This window comes from Triturus cristatus, chromosome 4_1 (assembly GCF_964204655.1).
Source record: "Triturus cristatus chromosome 4_1, aTriCri1.1, whole genome shotgun sequence".
Lineage (NCBI taxonomy): Eukaryota > Metazoa > Chordata > Amphibia > Caudata > Salamandridae > Triturus > Triturus cristatus.
This window is the reverse complement of record NC_140585.1, coordinates 322,477,249-322,500,072: the sequence shown is the minus strand read 5'-3', so window position 1 is coordinate 322,500,072 and position 22,824 is coordinate 322,477,249. Positions and strand designations below refer to the sequence as shown.

At 41.1% G+C, this 22,824-nt stretch overlaps 1 protein-coding gene across 1 annotated transcript in view; it reads right to left on the bottom strand.

Moving 5' to 3' along the window:
* The window catches only part of LOC146854871 (sodium- and chloride-dependent GABA transporter 2-like), a 681,032-nt gene that overhangs the window by 152,274 nt on the left and 505,934 nt on the right, over positions 1 to 22,824 (bottom strand). The window contains exon 10 of the mRNA XM_085652276.1: positions 17,430 to 17,542. Within this exon, the coding sequence (XP_085508402.1) occupies positions 17,430 to 17,542 (113 nt within the window). The remainder of the gene's footprint in view (positions 1 to 17,429; positions 17,543 to 22,824) is intronic.

Sequence of the window (22,824 nt, the reverse complement as noted above, 5' to 3'; positions counted from 1 at the left end):
GAATTTCTATTGATGTGATCCTGCCTGAAATATAGGTAAAGATTTCATATTTTTATAAACAACTGATGGAGTGTCTATTTGTGGTGTCTCACTGTGTTGTGGTGGGTGGGTGTTACACAAATACTTTATACATTGCCTCCTGAGTTTAGCCTATCTGCTCTGCACCAAGCTACAGAGGGTGGTCCTGGGTGCTTTTGGATCTACCTTGTTGGAACCTGTGGTCCCTACTTGGACTAGGGTAACCTACCCCTGCCAACTAGAGACCCTATATATATATATATATATATATATATATATATATATATATATATATACATACATACATACAATCATATATATATATATATATATCAGTGAAAAAACCATAGGTTTCACACATGTTATAGTTAGCTGGACATTTTACTGATAAAAAACCATTGAAATTCCCCCGTTATAGTTAGTGCAGGCAACTATAACTCACGCGACCGCAATCCTCTGCTGATGCTAATACTGTATTTAGACACTTATTTGCCCATGTCTTCTTCCATTAAATTTTAGCTATACATATATTACAAATATTTTTTTTTCATAAAGACACATATGTCATCAGCAGAGGATTGCGGTCGCGTGAGTTATAGTTGCCTGCACTAACTATAACGGGGGAATTTCAATGGTTTTTTATCAGTAAAATGTCCAGCTAACTATAACATGTGTGAAACCTATGGTTTTTTCACTGAATTTGCAAGGTTTTTTAAATGCTAATTCCTAACTATAACGTGTGTGAAACCTATGGTTTTTTCAGTGAATTTGTACGTTTTTTTAAATGCTAAGTTACTTTACGCCATTCGTGGCGTGCGCGCCAACTTAACGCAGTTCGTTCCGTGCGCACATGGAGGACATATTATGCGCTTCGTTGTGAAAGGTAATCTTTTAATTTTTCTGTAAGCGCACGGTAAGCGCACCGTAAGCTGGCTCAGATATATATATTGATTTAAATGCTATTTTCTCAGGAACTACTGAACAGATTTACACCAGACCTACAAAAGGCACTTCCTTGACCTGAGGACTACCTCTCTGCCAAATTTCAAGTAACTCTGTTCAGCCGTTCGGGCTGTAGCTGTGTCTAAAGGTCCTATGGAAAAATGCATGGGAAAAACGCGTTTTGGGACCCCCCTTTTTTCTCAGCCCCCGCTTGACGAATCCCCCCGAGACTTTCAGGGTAGGAGCAGAGCGTAGCGTCCCACCTATTTTGAAAATTTCGCGAGGATTCGTCGACCGGCGCCAAAGTTATTCCATATAGAATGTTGCGGTTTTCCTATGGAAACAGGGTCCTAACTATAACTACCTACTGGCGACCGCCAGTAGGTAATATATACATATATATATATATATATATACATATATATATATATATAAATATCAATGATTTACTGGCAACATTTGAGCTCAATGATATGATTACTAAAACGCGAAAAGAAATAAATGAGAGACTTGCTAAGCAGGAAGAAAAAATGAAGGCGCGCAAAGTATATAAATTCGCCCGGGATAAGGAGGACTATGCCCAGGGTCGAATTTACACTTTTGCCCGAAAATTCGATAGCGCTAAAAGAACGAAATTTGCGCAACAAGCACAGCAGGCAAAATCAACAAAACAAATTAGTTTGACAGCAGCGTCTACTTCTGCAATAGCAAATAAAGAGGGCAATGCGAATCAGGAGCCAAGTGACAATGAATCACTAACGAGTGGGCCTTCATCGGATGAAGAAGGCTGCAGCACATGGGACCCCAATACAATTATTCTTGATTTAGGTGAAGAGGTGGATTTTTTAGTGTCGGACAGGCTCCACACACTACGACCTCGGACCAAACCACCACAAAAGGGTTAACAACAGCAAAAAGAGCAAGATGCAACAAAAGGAGGGGTGAACGCCGGAAAAAACACAAAATCGCCCAAAAAACAAAAAAAGCAATATTGGCGAAAAAAACACTAGATAACAATGCAATTATAAATGTATCTACAATCACCCTGAGCGAAGCCGAGAAACAACTTTTGAGTCTTGGACTGACATACTGTCCGGTTTCGGATTTCAACTACACAAAAACGAGAATTGATATCTATTTGTACATCAGAAAGTTAAAAATAAAAAAGTTCTTCAGTATCAAGGAGGGCCTGAACGAAAAGGATCCATCCATCAATACTGCTGTTATAGTGAACCCTTTAACCTTACCAGCTAGAGACACCAAAACTTTTTTGGCGCTGCACCAATTGGCGACCAATGACATGAATGATGAGGACATGGCATCCACACAGGAGGAACTCAGAATGGCTTCAATTGAGCAGGTGGGAGCAAACATCAGCCCATTCAAATCGAAATCAAAATTCATCCCTACTATGCCAAGGGACTCAATTGACGTTTTCCAAGATGTAGTGGTGGAGGATCTCAAAAAATTGTACCACAAAATAAAACATAGGAAAAGATATAAAAGTCAACATGAGAAAGATTATTTACTGCTGACTAAAAAATTGGGTAAAGATCATAGGATCATTGTTACCACCGCGGACAAAGGAGGAAACGTGGTGATTTGGCCTCAAAGAGCATATATTGAGGAAGCAATGAAACAGTTGAATAATCCATCATGCTACTCTAAGACTACCATTAATAACTTTAATGAAGCCAAGGAGGTACTAAAAAAGCTATTAAACAAATGGAAAAGGGAAGGCATGATTTCAAAACAGGAATATGAATTTTTACACGTTGAGCACCCTGTATTACCCAAATTTTATCTTTTACCCAAAATCCACAAACAAGTTGTTCCAGTTCCAGGCCGCCCAATTATTTCAGCGATTGCAGGAGTAGCGGAACATGTGACAGAATATATCGACTACTTCCTGCAAGATTTAGTGAAAGGCCTACCTACCTATATTAGAGACACTGGGGACTTTATCAGGAAAATTAAGAATACCTCATGGAGCTATTTATCACCTTAGACATCGAATCGCTCTACACTAGTATTGAACATGCATCTGGGCTCAGAGCTTTAGAGTTTTTCCTTGGCAAAAGACCCATAAATTGTTATAATCATAACAAATTATTGTTAGAACTTACTAGTTGGTGTCTCAATAACAACTTCTTTTTATTTGGTAGTGATGTTTACATTCAGAAACGGGGCGTTGCAATGGGGGCATGCTTCTCCCCTAGCTATGCGTGTTTACACGTAGGCTGGTGGGAGGAGCAGGTCCTCAGGCGAACGCACAGTGACATCTACAATGAACATGTGGTGCTTTGGATTCGTTTTATAGACGATGTTTTTATTTTTTGGCGGGGGGATCATGAAAGTGCAACTAATTTCAGCAATTCCCTCAACAACAATCAGGAGAATCTAAAATTCACTTCTTCTATCAATAATTGTGAAGCAGAGTTTCTAGATGTTAAAGTGTTTATACATGATAATCACTTGGCCACCAAACTTTACCGGAAAAGCACTGCTGGAAATAACATCCTTCATGCCAGCAGTGCACATCCTAGACATGTAGTTGACAACATTCCGTTTGGAGAACTACTGAGGCTTAAACGGATATGTAGTACAGACAGGGATCTGAAAATCTGTACTATGGAAGCTCTGGAGAGATTCAGACAGAGGGGATATAGCAAATCGGTCTTGAAACAGGCAGTTCTTAAAACAGAAGCTAGAACTCGGGAATCACTATTTTTGTCTACATCTAATACATCTTTAGACAGTGATTCTACCAATACGGACAAATCCCCTAGACTAATCATAGCCTACAGTAAACAGGCAAGACAAATTAGATCAATTGTCCAGAAGCGTTGGCCTGTACTTAAAACGGATTTAGTCTTAAAACCTAGACTACCGGATGGTCCAACGATAACTTATCGTAAGGGACCCTCCTCGAGAACTCATGTCTGCCATGACTTTCCTGAGTTAAGAAAGCAGGAGGAGTGGTTAAAATCCCGGCCGGGATTTAAACGCTGCTCCACATGCAGAGCGTGTAAATTTGGGAAGAACACCACCCAATACCGTACACCGTTTAGCCCAGATCTGTTGGATATACGTGGGTCTTTTACCTGCAAAACTGAATTTGCTATCTATGTGCTAACATGCACTTGTGATCTCAGATATGTTGGGAGTACCCGACAGCCAGTGCATGTCAGAATTCTTCAGCGCTTGCGTGCTATCGTAAACAATGATGCATCATATCCGGTGGCGAGGCATTTTAAGACCTGCCACAACAACAATTTGCAATGCCTCAATTATTTTGTTATCGCCTCGGTTCCAAAAGCCAGAAGAGGTGGAGACCGGGATAAGATGCTAAGAAGACTAGAATCTGAATTCATTCTAGAATTAGGTAGCAGATTCCCCAATGGGCTAAACATGACGGATGACCTGCATGTATTTCTTTGATACAGAAACGTACATTATTAATGATTAGATCTTGGTAGAGTGTTATGTCACTTTCGCTTTCACTAATATCTATAAGAATTTCTACGTTTTAATATCCCATTTTCCCCTTTTTTTATTCTAATTTTTCCCTGTTTTTGTTGGATATATAATTCAGGGATACACATTTTTTTCACTTCATTTATTGACATAGACTCATTGATTTGCCTGTTTAGACTCTGATTCTGAACTAATAGTCAATTCATCTCGAGTGTTTTGTTTAGAGAGCTTTATAAATATTATTATTAATGTTAAAGCGTCAAATACAAATTTTGCGTGACATTACAATTGCATTTTATGCAGTAGAATAATGAGGCTTCAATGTGATGTCTAAAGACAGGTTTCCATATCTAAAAAATTGCAGAATTTGCACATTTTTTCTCTGTGTGTTTACATTATTGCGTAATTTACACATTGAACTTTTGCACTTTATTTTAGCATATATATTTACAATTGAACTGGATTAATGAATTTTAATCTGCGATATTTATATATATGTTTTAAGTGTTTGCTATTTTTGCACAAATAACAATTTTTGCACTTTATTGCGTTATTTGCACAGTTAATCCGATATGGATACTAATATAACAACGGTCTTAAACACATTGAGTAGGATATTAGCATTATATGCGAAAAATTATGTAAATATATACTTGCTTCAATATTTTGGTTTATATATACTTAAAGTCATGCATTTAGCTCATGTTTTATGGTTCTTGGATTTTAACCAATATACAAAACATAAACACTTGGGGTTTTGTAAAAATGTTTGGAAAACAGACTATGCAGATTTCAAACTGAGTAGTATGTCATCACTTTTTGAATGTCACATGGTGCTGAGAAAAAGGAAAAAAATGCAACCAATTGTAAACCTTTGGGTACTTAATGGACTTCATTTTTACTAACTGACTATCTGTGAGCAAGGGCGGATGCCCGAAACGCGTCAGATTGGTGAAACTCGGCTCTAAATAAAATAAAATAACTGTGCCTTACATTGGATTTGCGTGGCTTCCATTCTTCGTGGATACGGATCTCTGTGGGGCTACAATTGTGGAATATATATATATATATTTTTGGGGAGTAGATCCCCCAAATTGCTTTTTATGTATTACCCTTACCACCCAGGTACCCTTACCCACCCTTAAATCTAAAAAACACCCTTACCACTTAATACCCCTACTCACCTCTAAACCCTTTAAATACCCTTACCACCCAATACCCTTACCCACCCCAAAATCTTAAACACATCCTTAACCACCCAAAACTCTCTCCCACCCCTAAATCCTTAAATACTCCCTTACCACCCAATACCCTACCCACCCCTAAACCCTAAAAATACCTTTACAACCCAATACCCTACCCACCACTAAATGCTAAAAATTCCTTTCCCACTAAATACTCTCGCCCCCTAAACCCTAAAAACGCCCTTATCACCCTATACTGCTACTCATCCCTAAACCCTTAAATACATTTACCACTCAATACCCTTATCCACCACTGAACACTCAAAATATATTTACCACCCTCTACCCCTACCACCCCTAAACCCTAAAAGACCTTTACCACCCTATACTCCATACCCCTACCCAACCCTAAACCCCTACCCAACCCTAAACCAAAAACCCTACCCCACCCTAAACTTAAAAATTTAAATTGTGAGATTGGCACCTTGTATGATGAGAATACAAGGTAACACGTTTTACTGTTACTTGTAACAATGCAACATTTTATAGATGTTGTGAAACGCATTACCATTTATAAATATATTATTGCATTGCATTGCCATCACATTGGATTTACAATGAAATGTGGTGGCGGGAATGGAATGTGATCAATTGTTACACTCTGCAATATATGATACTTTGTTTCATTATCAATGAGTTTTTGTTTTATTATATTTATTACACAGCGAGTAGCTGAATGAATTATTTACTTTCTGTACATAGTTTAAGTATATGTGCTGCACACAACAGTTACTGTCTAGTATGTTTTCAGTGTTTACGCTTGGTTGAGTAGTCCCAAGTAGTACTTAAGTGCTAAAAGAATGGCAGCCGCACTATGGAAACCAGGTGGTAGTGACCATCGAAACGCGTCGTCCCATGTCAGTGTCTGCTAAACAATAAATACCTTTTCGGATTTCTTGTTGCCGGTGCCTGCTTTTGCGAGAAGGGCAGGAATGCTACTGATGGATTAACGAGTGTGCTGGCTCGTCCCACCGTCACGCCCTCGGTCCGGTACACCGCACTCACCAGCAGCTTGGATTTCATAGGGAAACTACAAGTGCAGAGCCCCCCTGTCAAGCCGATTGAAAGCGCATCCAAGGGGCTGCCATAGTCAGAACCAGCAACCGTAGAGCCAGAGGGCACCCAGAGTGCAGGTAAGAGGAATCGGCAGTCTGAATGCAGTGGCTTTGTTTAGGGAGAGACAGCTGTGTACGTCTCACAGCAGTGGAATCTGAAGGAATTTTCCGATTAGGCAGAAATGACATCAGAGTGGCTGAGAGAGCGGAAGGAAGCCGCAGACCAGATGTTTGACGAATCGTAATGACTGTGAATGACAGTCTCAGTAAGGCAACAATGAGGCACCAGACGCCAGAAGCAAGCCTCCGCAGAAAACTTCGAGAACTGGAGAAATTAAGGCGAACTGAAATCACCAAATGGTGGGAACACAAATAGCTTACAAAGTATGTGGAGGTGGGAAAGGTCCCCAGGGGATTACGCATACTTATTGCACCGACCTATTTGAATTCAGACAAAGAGATGTTAAAGTAATGGGCAGAGAACAGTTCACAATCTTCCAAAAGAATGTTGCAGATTTTGATAAAATGTGCCCTGAGTGATCGAGAAAAAATCCTGGCTCTGATTGTGACACTACAAAAAGAAATACACCTTCACCCAAACACAGAAGTGATAGCCCAATTTGAAAAAGAGAGGGTAATAATATTGCAAACAAATTTGCAAACATATATGTGAGGCCTCAGGGCCATAATAGGCGGAAAAACCATGTTGGTCTTAGCAATGGTAACGTTTTGGTTGTTATAGGCAAATACATGCAGGCCCATCAGACATGCCCCATGCTTAGCTCTCTTGGAATCTGAGAGAGGCAGAGTGAGATTGGCACCTTGTATGATGACAATTCAAGGTAACACGTTTTGCTGTTATTGGTGACAATGCAACATTTTATAGATGTTGTGAAACGCATTACAATTTATAAATATATTATTGCATTGCGGTCACAGGTAAATTACAATGAAATGTGTTTTCGTGAATGCCATGTGATTAATTATTACACTTTGCACTCTATGATACTTTGTTTCATTCTCTATGAGTTTTTGTTTTATTATATTTGTTACACAGCGAGTAGCTGAATTAAATATTTTCTTTCTGAACATAGTTTGAAGTATATGTGCTGCACACAGCAATTACTGTCTACTATGTATTCAGTGTTTTCTCTTAGTTGAGTAGTCCCAAGTAGTACTTAAGTGCTAAAAAATGGCGTCCGCACTATGTGAACAAGATGGTAGTGACCACCGAAACGTGTCGTCTCATGTCAGTTTCTGCCAAACAATAAATACCTTTTCGGATTCCCTGCTGACGGTGCCAGCTTTTGCAAGAAGAAGGGCAGGTATGCTACTGATATATATATACATATATCTATATATATATATAGATATATGTATATATATATATCTATACATTCACTGAAAAAAAACATATGTTTCAGGGCCGTTATAGTTAGAAATTAGCATTTAAAAAACCTTAGAAATTCACTGGAAAAAACACAGGTTTCAGGGATGTTATGGTCAGTTGGACATTTTACTCAGAGAACCAAAGAAATTCGCCTGTTACAGTTAGTTGAGCTAACTATAACTCGCGCCCCCCGCAATTCACTGCTGATGACGTCACATACTGCATGATTCATGACATAGTCAGTAACATCACTGATGACATCACTGATGGCATCTCAAATGACAGCTCTGTTGACATCATCCAGTGACTGTGTATTTCTGTAAGTGCTATGGTGTATTGAAGAATGAGTGGGTGTAAGAGTGTCTGAATGGATGATTTAGTAGGTGCGTGACTGACTGTATAAATGAGTGATTAAACGTGTCTCACTGAATGCATGGGTTAGCGACTAAACTGTGTGAATGTCTGTATCAGTCTGTTAGTTGGTGTGTAAGAGGCTGCATGGGTTGTGAGTAGCAACATGAGTGTCTATATGGGTTATTGATTGGTTGTCTGACTTTCTGTATGGGTGCCTGAGTGTCTGTGTGGGTGGGCGGGGGTGTGACTCTGTGCATAGATGTGTGAGTGGGTGATTCACTTGGTGTTTGGGTTCACGTCTGCATGTGTGAAGGGCTTTATGGGTAGTTGAGTGTGTTTGGGTGTCTTGGTGAGTAAATTGATGTCTCAGTGGTACATGTGTGAGCAACTACATATGTGAAAGGTAGTATATGTGACTGTTGGAGTATATAAATGACTATATGTGAGAGTGAGTGATTGTGAGAATGGCTGTATGGATGAGTGTGTGCTTGTATCAGTGTTTGAATAAGAGAGTAAGTATGTGTTAGTATCTGTATGAATAAGTGAGGTGTGTGTGTATAACTGAATAGGTGAGTTAACTGGAGTGTGATTGATTCTTTGCATGACTATCCAGCTGTGTAAGTAACTATGGGTGAGTGGCGGTGTTTGAGTGTCTGTATTGATGAGTGACTGCATGTAGTATGTAGTAACTGGTATTGGTGTGTCTATGGTTTCGAAAATGGTAGTCTGTATTTTAGAGTGGGTGTATCAAAGGTTATATTAGGGTATGAGGAGGTGCATCCGATTATCACATGGATGATGTCAGCAGTGATGTCATTTGAGATGTCATCAGTGATGTCATCAGTGAACTTACTGACCATTTCATGAATTATGTAATATGTGACGTCATCAGCAGTGCATTGTGGGGGCGCGAGTTATAGTTAGCTCAACTAACTATAACAGCTGGTTTTCTACGAGTGAAATGTCCAACTAACTATAACGTACCTAAAACTTGTGGTTTTCAGTAAATTTCTAAGGTTTTTTAAATGCTAATTTCTAACTATAACGTCTCTGAAACCTATTTTTTTCAGTGAATTTCAAAGGTTTTTTAAATGATCATTTTTAACTATAACGTCCCTGAAACCTATGGTTTTTTCAGTGAATTTCAAAGGTTTTTTAAATAGTAATTTCTAAGTATAATGTCCCAGAAACCTATATTTTTTTCAGTGAATTTCTAAGGTTTTTTAAATGTTAATTCCTAACTATAACTCCCCTGAAACCTATGGTTTTTTTCACTGAATTTCAAAGGTTTTTTAAATGCTCATTTCTAACTATTCCTACAGAGGTAGGACATGTGCAGAAAGAGGGAAAAAAGTGCAGAAAGAAGCAAGAGAAATGCAGAAAGAGGCAACAGAAGTCCAGAAAGACCAAGAATGGTACAGAAAGAAGCAAGAGATATGCAGAAAGAACCAACAGAGGTGCAGAAAGAGGCCTTGTTGCAAAGTCATCCTGTGCCCCCAACCTTTTGCTGACTGGTACTAGTGGTAACTGACTGACTAACCAGGGCCGGAACCAGTGCTATCCTGAAAGACACTTAGAATACAGTGAAAGCAGCTACATACACTAGGGTACACTATGGGTTGGGGTATCCCTGTTATTGGCATGAACTCCCCTGTAAAGCCCTAGTACATAATAGGGCAAGGGGATTAAAACCACCTCTACGTCAGAGGTGTAGAAAGAGGAAAGAGAAGTGCAGAAAGAAGCAACAGAGGTGCCGAAAGAGGCAAAAGAGTGGCATAAAGACGCAAGCGAAGTGCAGAAAAGGCAACAGAGGTGCAGAAAGACGCAAGAGAGGTACAGAAACAAGCAAGAGAAGTGTAGAAAGAGGCAAGAGAATTGCTGAAAGAAGCAACAGAGGTGTAGAAAGAAGCAGCAGAAGTGCAGAAAGAGGCAAGTGAGGTGCAGAAAGAAGCAAGTGCAGTGCAGAAAGAACCAACTGAGGAGCAAAAAGAGGCAAGAGGGGTGCAGAAAGAGGTAGGAGAGGTGCACAAAGTGGCAAGATAAGTACAGAAAGAGGCAGGAGGGGTACAGAAAGAAGGAAGACAAGTGCAGAAAGAGGCAAGAGAATTGCTGAAAGAAACAACAGAGGTGTATAAAGAAGCAAGAGAAGTGCAGAAAGGGGCAGGTGAGGTGCAGAAAGAAGCAAGAGAGGTACAGAAAGATGCAAGAGAGGTGCAGAAAGAAGCAAGAGTGGCTTGCACACCATTACTGCCAATTTAACACCCACATTTTGCAATAAGTAACAGGTGACCGTTCTAGGTTTGCAAAGGGCCTTCCACCACGCTGAAACCCTTTTCGTTGCATTTTTTGTTACATTTGAGCCGTTTAAGCTGGAAACAAGGCTTTTTTTGTTCAAATCTGTAGATTAGGGAGCAGATGATGCTGATGATGATTATGTGGCTAATGCAAAAAATGTATAAATTTGCGAAAGTTGGTGCAGCCAAACAGTCACATAATTCCAGTGGCGCTGCTCATACCTCCGAGTAGGTCCACACGTGTTCCTCAGTGACTCCTTCTTTTTTTGTCTCACTGAGTTTATAGTTGAGCTTCTTTGGAAACAAGGAAGACTAAACCTGAGGTTACCACTTCACAACACAGGCTACCATACCACAAAATTACTCTCCTTAACACATAATCCCACTCTAAATAATTCCTAGACACTAAATACCACATACTTTCTATCTACATAATTTCACTGCACAACATACCACATAATTCCACTACACACAACGTACATCCACTCCACTCCAAAAAACATTAGTAAAAAACTTGTACATGTACAACGCCAATAGCTGTAACTCTCGCAAATGTGAAACCTATTAAATTGCAAATGTTCCTTTAACTAGTAGTCGCATTTGTAGAGTGGTGGAGAAAGGGGGATGGGCCTCTGACCAGTGCTTAGGAATTCTGCTGCATAGGACTTACAGGAGGACAGCTGCCCAGTAGATGAAGTCCACGATAGTCCTGAGGTCCTCAGGACACAAGATGACCTCTTCGCCCAACTAGCAATGTGCCAAGAGGTGCGTGTAAAAAGGGGTGTGGCCTCGGACCAACTCTCAGCAATACCACTGTGTGGGGCTTACTGGAGGTACCTGGTGGGCTAGTTGGCCCCCAGGGACCCTCAGGATTCACGGGGACTTAATCCACCAACTTAGAACTGACCAGGAGTCCCATTTGCAGAGTGGTACAGGGAGGGGGTGGGGCATCTTGGAGATACTGCTTATCTCTTTTTTGCTGGAAGGGGTCTGTGTGGCACCCCGTCTCTTAATTTTTGTGGGCCCTGGGGAACCCATCCCCTGGGGCATGGTCTTGTTTAAAAAAAATATATATATTATTATTAACAGGAATGGGGTCGCGTGGACCCCCTCCTCAGGCAAATTATTGCCCCGGGGTCCCATCCCAGGGACCTGGCCATCCTTTATTTTTTATTTTAGAGGGTGCACAAGGCCCCCCTCCCAGGCCACTTCTGGCCCTGGGGACCCCATCCCCTGGGGCCTGGCCATACGTTGGGGACCAAAGGGGGAGCCCCAATGCCCCCAAGGTCACTGCTGACTTCCTGCCTCCTGCGGGAGCCGGCATTGCTTTTGGGCAAAGGGAGCTGCTAACATCCAGCTCCCCTTGCCCAAAAGCAAAACTGATTTGCTTCTTGGAAGCAAAAGCAGGTTTCCTGCTCTGGCTTCCAAGAAGGAAAGCAGTGTTTGAAATGACAGGGCGGGAGCCGCATGGCTCCCACCCTGTAATTGCAAACGGCAATGTCCCGGGGGTGGGCACCCTAGGACATTGCAGGAGCCGGCCCTGGGGGTGGCAGTCCCCAGGGCCATCGAGGGCTCCAGGAGGGGGGCCGCGTAGCCCCCCTTCTTTCGAGTGCAAAGCCCCGGGAGATGATGGTCCCCGGGACTTGGGGGGGCTCGCCCCCCTCATTAATGAAAGAAGCCCTGGGGCGGTGGTGGTCCCCGGGGATTGGGGGGCCCACGAGGCCCCCCTCATTAATCAAAGAAGCCCCAGGGAAGTGGTGGTCCCCGGGGCTTGGGGGGTCTGCCAGGCACCCGCCTCAATTTTAATAAAGCCCCGGGAAGGTGGCGGTCCCCTGGCCACCATGGGGGGGTTGGGACCCCCTAATGCATTTATTATTCAAGCCCTGGGGAGGTGGCAGTCCCCGGGGCTGCGGGGGGCCCGCATGCCCCCGCATATAATCAACTAAGCCCTGGGGAGGTGGCGGTCCCCTGGGCTGCGGGAGCCCCACAGACCCCCGCTAATAAGTTAGGCATTGCCCCCAAAACCTGGCCCACCCGGGGACTTAAAGAGAATGAAGCGCTTTTCTTATTTTTTTGGCCGGATTCACACACCCAGCGCGAATTCGGCCTATTAAAAAAAATGTTTTTTTGGTGCCTGTGGGTCCTTGTGGGTCCCCCTGAGGAGGGCTAGGGGGGTCATGGTGTTTCTACTCTGCCCCCTTTTCTTGTTTTTATCTTTGTTTTACCTTTTTCTTGTGACTCGGTTACCGAGTCACAAGATGACTGCCAACACATTCTGGTTTAGAGTGCTGGCAGACAATCAGAGTGAAGCTCACAAATACTCCTCGGTGCTTAGATATCGATATTTTTATTTTTTGAATTTCTCAGCAACTACTGAACAGATTTACACATTTGTTTTTCATATTGAGCCTGCCAAGATTTTATGAGTGCTACCTGATGGAGCTTTCAATAGTAGTGTAATGTTATCGAAACATAGCATTCACCCTGAAATTGCAGTTTTGAGCAGCCCGATGGCTAGACATTTTTAAACCATGCAACCAGTGCGAATATTTTTTACATAATGGCCTATGGTGATTATGGTTGATTACCAGGTTCATAACAACATGAAAGGCATTTACTTTAGAGTGTCAGCGTTGATACACAAATTATAAAAAGTACTGTATTGTTTTGGTATTTGCACTATGCACTTTATTTATTTTTTAAACATTTCTTAATGCACTAGGCATTTTACAGTTAACGTTAACTACAGCCATCAGGTACACAGAATCAATGTAATGCGTAATATTTATTCACTGTTCTTAAGATTACTTAATGTGATATTTAAAGTTTTGATGCCATGAACTTTTTTCTATGTCTATGATTTTAAAATGTATAAAGGCAGATTCCAAAATGGCGCACACTAGACTGAGGAAGGCTGCTGTGTCAGCTGAAACATGTCTCTTTTGCTGGGTCTGAGGAGGCTTATCTAATATAATGCCTTAACCCATATAGCCCTTGTGTGCGTGCTCTTTTCCAAAGTGGAGCAGAGGTTTCTTTTGTTGATTATATTATATTATATATATATATATATACATATATTTTAAACAATATACATATATATATATACACAGACACAAACATTTATTCTTACCTTATATGCGTGGTAAATGCATGCGTGGTAAAGGTATATGCGTGGTAAACATTTATGTGGTAAATACACTGAGTGGTAATTTCCGCATTGTAATTTCTCGAGCAACAGCATTATACTCTCAGCAAATCAGAGCACATTTGTCTGAAACGTCCCATTGCCTTGACATATAAGCACTATCCCACTACATGACTATTGATTCTTCCTCCTCTATATTACTGTCTTCTGGAGATATCAGAACAAGCCACTTTCAAGAACAACAGTAACTTATTGTGAATGCATGCAGAACAGTGAGCTAGCAGAAGGGCCTTGGTAAAGTGAAACAAATGTTGGAAGGTTTTCATCGAGAATAGAAAGCGCAAAGTCAATGTAAATAAACAAGCGTGACTCTGCTTGACTGCATGAAGCAGAAATAATGAACAGTGAACCTGTAGGAGGAGACATCCATTTTGAACAAGATGGTGTTGAGACCTAATTGATCAGTCAACACAATGTCAGTGCGCACATGTAAATTCGAAAGGGAATCCATGTTCTGCATGTTGTTAATAATGTACAAAAATATAAATTGCACAAATACTCCAACAGTATCATGACCCTCCTGAACATAATGTTATACTGGCATTGAGAGGTGTATGTCGCCTTTCAAATCTCATCATCAAAGCGGAGAAGAAAAGGCTTTTGTTTGTGACTTATCAGTTATTTACAAACCAACCAATTTAGCAGGAATGGTGGGGCGAATATGACACAAAATCCATTACAACTCATGTCGTTACAACGTATGTCATTACAAAGCATAATCCATTACAACGCAATTACTATTCTAACTCCGCTGGGGCGTTACTTTGGGGGATGCGTTGTAATGGATTTCGCGTTGTAAAACATTAGTTGTAATGACACGCGTTGTAACGCGTGTATTGTAAACGATGTTTCCCTGGTGGGGCAGATGATGTGGCAGAATACCCACTGTCTGTTCTCAATAAAGAAGGGATTGCTTCTAGTGCCGCACGTGTGACGGGGACAGCTAAGGAGTCAGGGCTTTGCTGGTTACATTTGGCACTTGCTGTCTTTCGACTCTGATTCCATTATTGTTACACAAACAGTAGCTTCCTGGAGAATAAACATTTTTGTGTAGACATAAGGGAAAGCATCCCTTTGACAAACCATGGTCAGTGGTTAGTGTACATTTGTTTCCCAATGACTATTTTTCTACTTTGTGATGTGGAAGTAGCTTGTCTAAACAAAATGTCTATTTATAGTTTTCAGAGGTTTTGCTTGATTTTCATACTCTTATTTTATTAAATATACTCCTTAAAAGTATGTTCACAACAGTCCCAGCTCCTCCTCCCCCCTCCCCGTACATCTGTCTGTCTGGTTCTTTGCTCACATTACTCAGGTTGCCCTGTCTTGCAAGCAGAATTCAGTTTAACACATTGGTTGCAGTGATGGGATTACAGGCTTTTCCCTCACCTTGTTCCCTGGTAGAGAGGCCTGATGTGAACACAAAAGGTCTATTTCGAGGACAATGTTTCTGGGGCATAGCTAGTGGCTGAGGTCCACACCACAAGCCCAATAAATCTTCACATAGTTCAAAGACTTTAGTAGGGGGTCAAAAGTGCATCTTACGTATCCTGAATGTGGGACGTGAGAAATTGCCAGCGGCATCCATAGCTCAACCTTCTGTACCCAAAAAAATGATCCTTATGTGAAGTACTACATAAATGGCTGTTACAAGTATAATTCCACGTAGTAATGTACATATGCATAGTACATTATATATATTGTGTTGTGAATAGACATTAAATTAATTTTAGCTGTTTAAAACAAAAGCAACAAACACATATCCATCCCTCATTGTTCAACTAGTATTACTATTATTATTGACATGAGAAATTTAGAAACTAGTGTGCAGTGGTGCTGGAACAGTTTTCAGAGTGGTGTTGCTGCCATCAATGTTAAATCACTGAAGTCATAAGGATTGTGCCAAATGCAACTGTCACATAAAGAAAAAGTGTAGCAAATGAGCAGCGCCCATTCTGCAGGAAAGTAGTATGGGTATAGTATGCAGCTCATGGTGCATTTTGTAGAACACTGTTGAAAATATATTTCTAAAGTATGGTGTAGCAGTGCACTGTCATTCAAAGACAATGCATTTTCCATTGAAATGGCCTCTAAGTTTGCACACATGGGGCCTGAAGACACTTTTTAAAATAATTTTTCAATTTTTTGCAATTCACAAAGGAATTGTAAGAGTAGTAGCTTTACAACTGCCTATCTTTTGATGTGATGAGTCTCCACCACGAGTGCGGAGACTCTGTAATCATAAAGATACTACTCGTAAAATTCTTTTGTAAATTGCAAAAATTCATAAACTTACCTAAAAGTGGAAGTTTATCTTTGTGAATCAGGCCCTTACAGTTTTACCGATAAAACTATAAAGTGCACAAATGATAATATGTAGAAAATAGGTTTTGTCAACTATTTATCTTTTTTGTATCACCAAGAGTCTTGATTTCTTTTGATCCTTATAAAATCTTTGTTCCCATCACACTTCACAACTAAAAATGTGCTTCATTTGTGCTTTCCTAACTGCTGATATATTCTGAAACATTTATTCAATTAATTTACATGTATTTACATTTTGTTGTGTGTAAACTGTACAAAAACCTCATACTTTGCATTCAGAGAAATAAAAGTCAACCCTAAAATCAATGATAAACGAATAAACAGCATTTTCTCAGAAAACATAGCCTGACATTTGAGTTCTGTCTTTGAATGCACTGAAAATGTGACATGATAAAAAAACTAAATTCAAAGGCCTCTTTGTTACTCATTCATCTTCTGAACTCCAGCATCTTTATTTTGGAGGTGCTGCAGGTGAGATTCGACTTATTGGTTTTGCCAATGCTTCTTTGCATTGACACTGAGAATTTTTTTTTAAACATTAACCATTCCAATATGCCCATCAGCCATATTGGAAAGATAAAGTACAAAAAAAAGGCAAAATGGCCACCAGTTCATCATGACACATGCATGACCAAGTGTCATGACGTATGCCCATGCATGTAACACAACTATATATGTGTGCGTAAATGTCTGCCATCATGGTCACCATTCCAAGATGGCTGCAGCATGTGCACATGGGTGTGAATCATGCGTGCCTCTGCATCAATAGGCATGATGCACTGGCAGATGTTTTTAATTCTTTGTGCTTTTTGTGATTTTTTCCTTCGAGACACAGCATACCATCTTACCGTTGCAACTGCTCCATGAGTATTTTGTTTAGGTATTCTTGTCTGCAGTGGTGCTGGAACCACTTTTAGAGTGATAGTACTCAAATCATGGTTTTATTACCACACAGAAAAAACAATAACTGTGCTTTGTGGCTCTGGGTGCTGCAGGGACTCTATCATTCTTAATTCCATCTCAAAATTTTGTCTGAAGAAAACATTGTGTCTAGACCTGATGTGCATGTGTCTGGATGTGGAAATAAAATCCTAATTAATTATTTCATTGGTGGAGAGAACTCACCTGGCTGTCCAATCCTAGGAGAATAATCATCAGGAAAAAGAAACAGGCCCAAAGTTGTGAGAAAGGCATCATGGAGACAGCGCGTGGATAAGCAATGAATGCCAGGCCAGGACCTACAATAAAAACAGCATTAACCAGGAGGAGAGCACTGTAGCAAATAGCCTAAGCAAAATGATCTTTCTCATTGTTAAGATGAGCATACGTAATACACAAATGACACCCTGTCAATGCTGCAAATACAAATCACTTATGCAATCAAATAAGATAATGTTGTGCTCTCCACTTGGTGGAGACAAAGTGCCTGCTTTTGAGATTGGCAGATGAAATACTACGTCACAAACATGAGGGCTATCCGGCCCACCATAGTACAACTGCATTATATCATATGGCACTGATAATACAGCAGATGGGATATCCTTCACATGTGCACAGGAGTATTCCATCCCCTAAATTCTAAGAGACTGATTATGAGTTTGGAGGATACAGGAATGTCCTCCTTGTCTGTCTTGCCCTCCCTTGACATCTCTCAAAACTGACAGGAACCGCTGTCACAGCTGTTCCTCTGAATGTAATATAAGTCAAACAGGCAGCTCCGTCAAAAATGATGGCCAACTGTCAAACTTTTACATAGCTTTACTTTTTTCAAAAATAAACTCCTAAAACACGAGGTTTTTTTGAAAAAGTAAAACTAATAACCCTACACAATGGGAGTTTTCTCCCATGGTGTGGGGATAAATTTCTTATTTTTGCTGTACCTCTGGCGGTGACATACAGTAAAAAAAAAACTATCTTGCCTCCCACTCTAAACTGGGTGGACAGTTCGACAGCTGACCTCTGACGGCCTGCACTTGGTCACAGAAATATGTTGGTGACCAAGCTGGAGTAGGATCCGTCTATGACATTCTGATGGTCCGAAAATCAAATCTGACACTAATAAAGGCCCAAACAAGTGTAGTCTGGTAATCTGTAAACATATTAAGTCCTCTAAAAAGTAAGCAAATAAACCTTATTATTGTATCCTAAATAAAAAGTGAACACACAGCAAAAACTCAGTTTTTCTTGGTGTGCATTAGAAAAAATACTAGTGGCACACAAATCCAATTGTAGTGCCTTGATGTAGTTAGCACCACTAGAACACATTGTAAGGCTAATGATATATGGAGTTAAATTCGTAGGAAATGCTTCTAATGGATACATCCCATTTTGGTGCCTTTGTTCCTAACACTTGCATAAAGGCGCAAAATGAGCACACTGATAAGGCAGCATGCAGACTGATGTTGCCCATCTGTTATACACCGATTTACTTACCTGAAATGAATACCCATTTGTAGATTTCACCCGCACAGTGCCTGTGCTGAGCTTGTGAAATCATGTGTATTTAAAAAAAAATACTTACCTTTACTTACTGTTAGCTGGCTCCCATGTGACTCTCATGTCAGTTTACTTACGATTGGCTTGGCTCCCATGTAGATCCAATGTCACTCTTGTTTCCTTGCTTCCTATTCTTCAGAGCCTCATCCTCACATTCGTCTTCCTCCTGTCTTCCAGTCTTCACATCTTTGTCTGTCGAGCCTTTACCAAGTACGGCTTCCAGTGGCCAGTGTCCTTCCACTGCAGTACAGCTACTCCTTTCTAGGTCAAGCCTTGGAGACCTCTTCTAACGTCTTTTGTGAGCATAAAGCCATCCCCCTTCTTTTGACTTGTTTGTTTCAGTGTCCTTCAAAAATCCTTGCTTGCTAGTAGTCAGTCCTACCTCTTTGTCCTTCCTTTTCCCCTTCTGTTCATACCATACAGCAGGGACTAAGTAGTGTCTCATTCCGTGACGGTTCTTCATGTGTTCTTTGGGGAACTATTGTTTTATTGGTTTCCTGGTCTGTTACTGTTTGCCTGTGTTCAGTTTCGGCGCCATTGCTGCTTACATGTAAACATAGGATTTCTCCTGCCCACCTCCTCTTAATGCCACAGTTGTATGAGTGCTGCCTGCCGCACCATGCCTACCACTCAGTTGACTGTATTTATTTTGCCTTTTTGCACTTTTCATGTCCACATCAGTTGAGCTTCATTTTGGTAGGATATTTATTTTGTTTTGGGCTATCTTTTAAAGGGGATTGGGCTTGTTGAAGTCTTGTTTCCCATTCCTCCTTGTTACTGGTGCTCCTGTGCTTCATGCTAGAGGGAGGTGGGTTCTGACCTCGGCTCTCCAGGCCCACTGTCCTTGCATTGTTTGTTCTTGTTTTCTTACCTCAGGTCTTCCATTGTCTGACGTGCAACTGATTTCTGGAAAAAAAGGCAACAAGATGCCCTTGAGCTTTATGCGCTGTCAGGGGCATACCTCTTCTTGAAACGAGTTGCTAATACAGGGTCGTGGCCCAGAGACATCCATTCTCCCACACAACTCCCTTCTCAGAGTAGCCCAGTGTCTCTAACACCCAAGACAGCGCATAATAAAAGCACTACTGCGGACACTGTTTATTTATGTGGCTATTTCAGAACGGCAGTGGTCATCTCTTCTCTTGCTCGTGCAGCTTGGAACTCGGAAGTCTGTCAGCGAAACACTTTTCTTTCAAGGATTTCGGTCAGCAGGAGTATTTTTAAGAGGGCATGTAGGGTGCTGCCGGTCCACACACACTGCATGGACAAACAGCTACTGTAGAATCTGGCAACAAGTAGCATGAAACAGATGGAAGTTAACTGCCTCTAGGAAAAAGTGTTTTAGGGATCTAGGGGTGTCAGCTCCCATATAGACACCCTGTATCACAAAGTATCAACTTTCTTCATACGGCAAAGAGCCGATATCACACAGTCACACAAACTGAGCCTTAGAATCCTTTCAGGGAGACTTTTCTGCTTGTGTTCTGGGGCTCTGGCAGTCCAACCTCTATTAGGAGTTTTACAACTTCAACCGTATGTTGGCATCATTTCCTCTCATGCGGTAACATGATTTCAAAGTTGGCCTGTCCCTTTCAACTTTGGGATGTTTGACGAATGTGCATACAAATATCCATACAAACCTGCATGCATGCAACTAAGGGCCTAATGTACTACTCACATGTTACAAAAAGTGCAGCAAGATGCCACCTGAGATTTTGTATACACTGCTCTGGGATGTACACATGTGAAACAGAACTAAAACACCATTCGGAAGGATTCACTGAACCTCTGCCTGTTATTATTAATAAGCCTAGTATTCTGTTTGTGAATCTGGTTAATGAAGGGATGGAGGCTTCTGACAGGTGGCAGACATCCATCTCTGCATTCATATTTGCATAATATTTTTTTTTTAATTGGTGCAATAAAACAAGCATTGGCAAAGTGTCGTATTGGCTATCATTTGCTCATGCTTAGTATTACGCAAACCTGAGTGGGTGGTAGCGTTGAGAGGCATCACATTAAAGTGACCATATTTTGTTTTATCTGCCCACTTAATCAGGACCAAAATAATCCCGTTCTGACAAATCAAACAAAGGCTTATTGCTCCAACTGGGTATGTCTGTGCCTTCCATGCAGCATGAAGTTGACAAAACACTGAAGCGAATCTGTGCTTAGTTGATGACAATAGGCAATTTTTGATATTGCAAATTAATCTAAAGATTTAGACGGGGCAAGCATGTATTCCTGAATGAGAATGAATGACCCACTGTATAGAAATTGTATAGCTATTTAATCCCTGGCGGCACAGCAGCCAGGAGAAGATACTGCATCACTAAACACATAAAAGGTCCCTAAGACCACTGTACTGTAACCCAAAATACATAGGTAAAATACATTGTCATTTACAACGCCAATAGCTCTAAGTCTTGCAAATACGAGACCTATTTCATTGCAAATGCTTGTTTAACTTCTGATCTTAGCCCTTCCTGGGCACTGCAGCTGTGAGTAGCGCCGCTTTTATTGGATCGCATTACAGCATGTCTTCCTGCTGGTCCTGGGCAAGAATTGACTTTAAATGTAGAGCCCCGAGTTCAGCGTGGGAAGGGACATTCCTTACTTCACGACAGCAGTATCCGAAGTATTGCATCATATGGTTAATGTAATTGAGTTACTAAAACAGAACATCCAGTTACACTCTGCAATATTTCATCATCAATTCCTCACTCAGTGAGAAATCTCTCATCCTTCTGGTTGTGTTCAATAGCTCTTCCCGATCTGATGCTCAGTGCGGTGTTCCATTGGAAACAGTGTGAGTGTTTTATGACGAGAACCGTACTCTTTCATGAAATGTTTTTTTTTAAAGTATGCGTTTTAGAAATGCACTTTAAAGCAGGGGTATCCAACCTTTTTAGTAATAAGAGCTACTTATGTTCAAAGAAAAGCATACTGAGGTACTAATATTATTAGAGTTAGAATAGTGAACCCACATCAGGCAAGATTACAATAGTAGTCACAATTTGCAAGATTGCCAGTAGTGATCACCTCAGTGCATCAGGCATGGAGTCCAGCATTAATTTAAAAAATGCGTTGTAAATTTAGTAATGTGCCTATGTGGGTAATGCAACCATTCAAAAGCTTCTATTCTAGTGGTCTGGGCTGCACAGAGATCTATTTATAGGTAGCCGGAGAGATACTGGTAGCTAACGAGCTACTCGTTGAAGAAATCTGCTTTAAAGTGTTCTATTTTTTCACTATGCCACAGTTCTTCAGGAAAGCAAGGTGAAGAAGCAAGCCAAAGGCGATCAGATGTGCAAAAATGCACCGCCCTTTGAAGGACGTTACTATTTTCATTCAAAGGAGCAACCTAAAAAAATGTTGTCACAATAGGTGTTAGCAACTGAACTAGATGTCATCAAACAAAGTAAGATTGGTGGTTGTCGGTGGTGTATGTTTCAGTGAGGACAAGTTTTTTATTCGCCACTGGATTGGAATTTTAATGTAAACACACTCACACATACTCAGGAGATATGTACAGTTTCAGTCACACTGGTCTCAGTCACACTGTTTTGTTAATTTGCTGCATTATTCTCCACTGTTTACCTATTTCTCTGCCTCACTGTTGTTTTATTTTCTCCTGCTGTCACCTGCCTCACTGTGTTTTATTTTTCACCCGCTTTTACCTGCCTCACTGTGTTCAATTTTCTCCTCTCCACCCGCCTCACTGTTGTTCATTTTTACAGCATTACTTGCCTGTTGCATTAATTTCCTCACCTTGTCACTATTTTACTCCTTGATTCTCTCACATTGATCTGCCTCAGTCTGCCCTCTCCCACTCTTCCCGCCCGCCATTTCTCCAACGTTCCACGTCCACCCGTAACCCCTCCCCCTGACTGCTCTGCTCCCGCCTCCCAGCTACTCCCCTCTCCCCCTCCCCTACAAAATGGTGGCTGCTTCACGGTCGCGCCGCTGGCGTGCCAGAGGCACGCCTAAGGCAAGACCGTCTGCGCCCGTCCACGACCCAACC